Source organism: Oreochromis aureus, linkage group 14, assembly GCF_013358895.1.
Source record: "Oreochromis aureus strain Israel breed Guangdong linkage group 14, ZZ_aureus, whole genome shotgun sequence".
Classification (NCBI taxonomy): domain Eukaryota; kingdom Metazoa; phylum Chordata; class Actinopteri; order Cichliformes; family Cichlidae; genus Oreochromis; species Oreochromis aureus.
Window position 1 is genome coordinate 14,920,539 of NC_052955.1, and position 5,542 is coordinate 14,926,080.

General features: G+C 38.4%; 1 protein-coding gene across 1 annotated transcript; it reads right to left on the reverse strand.

The window, feature by feature from the left end:
• Window positions 1-514: 514 nt before the first annotated feature.
• LOC116334869 (extracellular calcium-sensing receptor-like) lies at window positions 515-4,511 on the reverse strand. The gene is made up of 9 exons (XM_039622352.1): window positions 4,387-4,511; window positions 3,789-4,083; window positions 3,568-3,654; window positions 3,070-3,339; window positions 2,639-2,851; window positions 2,280-2,555; window positions 1,739-1,957; window positions 1,513-1,636; window positions 515-1,425 (listed from the first exon to the last, which is right to left on the reverse strand). The coding sequence occupies exons 1-9, from the start codon at window positions 4,494-4,496 to the stop codon at window positions 515-517; spliced, it is 2,505 nt and encodes an 834-aa protein (XP_039478286.1). The 5' UTR covers window positions 4,497-4,511.
• Between the last annotated feature and the right edge of the window lie 1,031 nt (window positions 4,512-5,542).

Sequence of the window (5,542 nt, forward strand, 5' to 3'; positions counted from 1 at the left end):
TATGCATTTACAGGAACAATATTTTTTTTAATTAAACAAAAAAAAAATCAACAATCTGTGTGTTTAAATTGGGGTTACATTTCACGAGTAAGCCTCAATGAGTAGGTAATTACATATTAAGAGTATGATTAGTGCGTACTTTAGCTGCATCTTAAAAAATAATTGAAAGTAGAATTAATCACAATATTTGTACATTTGCAATCACGTGACACCAGCGCCAAGATTTAAAAGGAATATTAAATTGATTTAAATATCAATCAAAATCAACAATCTGTATGTTTATATTGGGGTTAAATTTCACCAGTAAGCATCACAGAGTCAGTAATTACATATTACTGACTCGTGAATGAATCATGATATTTGTACATTTGCAGTCATGTGACACTAGCACCAAGCTTTAAAAGGATTTAAAAGGAATATCAAATGTATTTAAATACACATTTTTTTTCTGTCTGGAGCAAAAACTGGAGAGTGAAATTTTTCTCTTTTCTTTCTTTTGAAATTAGTGAACTGTTTATGACTCAATGCCACGACCCATAATAGATTTCTTTGTGTTCATCTCTGGTCTCAACAGGATTATGTAACATTTGGGTCCAAACAGTGTGATCAAAAGTCCAAAACTTGAAGCCAGGATGGCAAACACCTCCACTGCATCTGCAAGTTTTCCTGGTGAGCTGACATAAGCAGGAACAAAGGCCACCCACACAGCACAGAAGATCAGCATGCTGAATGTGATGAGCTTGGCCTCATTAAAACTATCAGGGAGATTCCTCACCAGAAATGCAATTAGAAAACTGAGGAAAGCCAGCATGCCAATATAACCCAATAACACTGCAAAACCAACAGTGGACCCCACTGCACACTCATAAACAATCTTATCATTGTGGTATTGGGTGTTTTTATGTGGAGTTGGAGAGGAAGACACAAGCCAGGTAGTGCAGATGGCTGCCTGAATAGATGTAAGAAACAGAACTGTTCCTCTCTGCTGCATAGCACCAAACCACTTCAGACTGGCTCCCCCTCCTGGCTTGGAGGCTTTGAACACAGCCAGAACAACCATGGTTTTTACTAAGATGCATGAGACACAAAGCACAAAGCTGATCCCAAATGCTGCGTGTCTGAGTTGGCATGTCCATAGCCTGGGTCGTCCGATAAACAGCAACGAACAAAGAAAACATAACTTAAGTGACAGTAATAGCTGGAAACTAAGTTCTGAATTGTTGGCACGCACTATGGGTGTTCTGCGATGGTAGATAAAGATCCCTAGAACAACAGCACATACAAATGTGCCCAGTAAGGAGGTTGCTGTCAAACAAATGCCCAAAGGGTCATGATAGGAGAGGAACTCTGTCTTCTTAGGAACACAGTGGTCACGCTGGGGGTTTGACCAAAAATCCTCTGGACAACTGGTACACTCCAAGGAGTCTGATACAAAAGGGAACATTGGTGAAATGCATATTATTCTTCATAATAATTAAACTGAATATGTCATGCAAAAAGAAAAATACGTACTGCTCTTATTAGTGATTTTTCCTTCAGAACAAGGGATGCAGTCAAAACAGCATTGGGGTTTCCCCTTCTCTCTCACCATGTGGGTACCAGGAGGACAACTCTCACTACATACTGATCGAGGTGGCTATAGGACGAAATTAAATAGCTTTGCTATGAGTTAATTAGCTTTTACACTGATATATACTGGACATATGCCAAAAGTTAACTTTCAAAGATCATATCGAACCTTTTTCGATTCAAAGTTCCAGAAGATTCTGTTTTCATCAAGTATGAGTTCTTCACCTGACCCCTTAACCTCACCCACACTTTGAACTTTAGTGCTTCCATCAGGGAGCCACAACCAGTTCATCACATCATAAATTGGCTCCACATCACCATTCTCATCAAATGACACTTGATCACCAAATGGGGTGGTGAAGTTCACTCTTTCCAAGTAATAAAGAAGCTGTTAAAAAGGTATGCATAACAAATAGATTACTTTTCACCCTGAGGTGAAAAGTAACTCGGTATGGCATCCAGTATTAAATAATCAAATAGAATATTACATCACTAGTAATGATTCATGCATACATGCCTCTGATCTAAATATATCAACTGCTAATTTTGTTTTGGGAGTGCGGAAAATTTATTTAGCTCACTCTAGTTTTTTCATAGTTAATATTATCACATTGTATTTAATCCTACATGTTAAATTCTGTGTTTATAAATTCTTTGCTTTATAATTACTTTCAGGATAGACTCTACCAGAGTGTAAAATGATAGCACACCTGCCATGGCTCCAGTGACTGCAAAGTGGCACAGCTGTTCCCTCTGAAAGGCCCTCTTCCTAGCTTGCACCGCAGCATGTCATCAAGGGAATATGCCAGTGCATATACAGCTTTGTACACATTATACTCAGGCCGCAGGTTGGAAACGTCCAAAAACTCATTGTCCACATTTTCAAGATTTTCCTGTCCAGTGCATAATGCACCTCCACCTTCCAGCCAGCCTGCTGGAGCTGGAGCAAACCTGCACTGAAATGCAAATTCCCAAAACTGGTTCACCTGAAATATTTTAATATTGTTTTTTACACATCATGAAAATATACGATTCTTCCAGCTACCATATTAAAAAGTTAAACTCCCACCATGCTATTTCCATAGCTATTGTTGTGATGTAGATCAGGACGTATTTGTAACAGGAATTCCCTGAGACCTTGTATTTCTCCTCTACGAATAGCGATCCCCAGTGTACCACCCAGGTATGGCATAAGCTGAGGTGTTTGGAGCACATCAGGTACTGTTACTGTCCAGCTTTCACTGGCGATCCACTGTATGCCAGTTAGATTTTGCCTCACTACCTGTGAATTAGGTGTACACCATCTATGAAGTGATATTGTAACTACAACTTCTTTAGTGACATTATCATGCCATTGAAGTCATTATTCATCTTTAAATAAATTCTTCTTGACTGGTTTCTGTACTCATTCAAATAGGATGTAATACATGTTTTACACAATATACTTTTGTGATTCAGACCTATGAAACTAGTAATATTTAAAGATTTGTAAAGCCAAACCTCTTCCATAAGATTTATCACGCGACTGTAATGTTCAAAGACAATGACAACTCGAGCTGTGGATTTTTTCATCACAGCAACGATCCTCCTGAGTTCATTTGTGTCTTTGTTCCAGGGCAAAACCTCAGTGTAGGCCAGGCAAGCTTCACCCGAAAGACTCAGCTCAGACTGAAAGGATCTTGCTGCATGAAGTCCATAATCATCATCAGTGACAAGCAGACCTACCCAAGTCCAGCCAAAGTGTTTTAGAATCTGGATCATAGCACGTACCTAAGTGTAAATGCATAAACAAGAACAATTTTCCACATGATTATTTTTGCATCAGTTTCCAATGCACACCACAGCTTCATGGTCGCAATTTAGCTTTTTTCATACAAAAAAACTGTAACTGAAAAAAAAACATTTTGCGCCATTGTAAGGATATTGTTGCAAAGCAGGTAATTTCTTTAACCAGAATTCATTAGCTTTTCCATTTTAATTTTTTTGACAGATTCTCACCTGGAAAGCATCACTTGGGATTGTCCTAAAGAAGGATGGATACTTTTGATGGTCACTCAGGCAGGAACATGTAGCAAAATAACTCACCTGTTAAAAATAGAGACTATATGCAGTAATATCCAACATTTTTTAACATTGTCTTGTATTGTTTTCTACAAGTGGTTTACTATTAAATGAAAACAATCAAAGAAAACTGTTACATGGTCAAGCAGAAAACTTACCATAGGTACTCTGTACAAACCTAAGACGTTGGAGATGGCAATTGAAGGTGTAGAGGACGGATCACCCACAATCCCTATGACTGGAGGATTTCCAGAACATGTACCATTTAATATAATTTTCTCTTCTTGACTATTGGCTAATGACAATGCTGCACGGAATCCAATTCCAAGTTCTTGGCAGCTATCATACAGAGTATATCCCAGGGTCACATTTGATAGCAGGTTTGAGTTTCTGTTGATTTCATCAATAGCAAAGGCCATGGTTTGTGCGAGCTTAAATCCTAGGGCATAAACACTAAGACAAGAAAAAGTTAATTATTGAAAAAATACATTTTCATCAAGATAGATATTCATCTAAGATACTTTACATGTGACAAAATTACTTATTTTTATAGACCAATAAAGAAACTGAATAACAATTAATAGGATATTTTGATGAACAAATATAAATTCATCATTCAAGATACATGCATTTATCCTGAACGATTTTAAACTGAAAAGTACAGTTACCTTAGGCATAAATTACAAACTCATATTTCCATTACAATAATTTTCATTTCCTTTTGTCTTTTTTATGGTTTTTTCCTGTCATACTTACCCACTGCAAGTAGGCTGTTGTGGTTGTGAAGTAAAAGACTGAATAGCAACACTTGAAAAGAAGTGGATTTGAAACAGCCCCCCTAGAATCACATCTCCAGTCTTGTACATCCCATTTAGATCAAACTGTCCCTGTAACTGACATGAGAGGGAAAACTGAGAAGAGGATATGACCGAGGAAAAGTAGAAAGACATCAAAACAAGCAAGAGCAAATTGATTCTCAAAGTTGAGCACATGACAGCTTTCTGAATTACTGATCCCAGTCATTAGGTTTTATTTTTATGTCATTCTCTTTTATTGAGATTTTGTGTTGTTTAATCTTGCACACCACCCATTAAGGAAGAAGGGTGAGTATGGGTGGGGCCTAAAAGACTTGTCATTTGAGAAATTTTGTTTTTCTATCCAGTAACTTAATTATTTACTACTGTGAGTTAATTAGTTATCAGCAAAAATCAGTGAAGAGTAACATTTTTGTGTTTTGTTTATTTATTTTTTTGTTTATAAGTGTCATAAAGGAAGAATGAAGACCAACTCACATAAAATGTTATTTAATTTATACCAAGGTTTGTAACAATCCTTATTGTGTTATAGCACCACTGGGGGGGTCAGCCATTACATGCTGCTTGTGTGTCTGTTCTGAGAGAGACCTCACCATTGTAACGGGCTGGCACGGGCGCCTACCCATCCCCACACATGTATGTAGAGCCGTGGAGACCTGGCTTGTATGGTCTTATGTTGCTGATATCAAATAAAGGTCTGTTGTTCGATTTAACTGACTGGCCTCGAGTTATCCAGCTAATCTCCGCACCACATGCCCCCTGGACCTGCTAGCCGCTTCTTCCTCAGCAGACTGCTGTTACAAACTGGCGCCTGAACAGGGACTGTTACAGGTTCATGTTCAAAAAGGCCATATTAAAAGCTTCCACTCTAAAATTGAGTTGAAACAGAAAATAAAACAATTGAGGGTGTCAAAAAACCCAGCGCATGCAGGAAGCTGACTGCAAAGGGCAAGAGGAGACTGGAAAAGTTACTGGAAGGGGAAGAGTGTCCTGAGGGCAAAGCAGAATTGAGGGACAGTCCAAGGGATGACCAAGTTCAGGGGCACAGCCTGTAGGCAGAACTGGGCAAAGAAACCTCTCTGGAAGTCGAGCAGTTG

Excerpts from the sequence above, each read along its gene's own strand:
- LOC116334869 (XM_039622352.1), bottom strand. The coding sequence starts at position 4,496 with ATGTACAAGACTGGAGATGTGATTCTAGGGGGGCTGTTTCAAATCCAC. Across the intron at positions 3,655-3,788 it reads GTTTGTACAGAGTACCTATG|GTGAGTTATTTTGCTACATG; the intron begins GTAAGTTTTCTG and ends TATTTTTAACAG. Across the intron at positions 2,556-2,638 it reads ATAGCTATGGAAATAGCATG|GTGAACCAGTTTTGGGAATT; the intron begins GTGGGAGTTTAA and ends AAAATATTTCAG.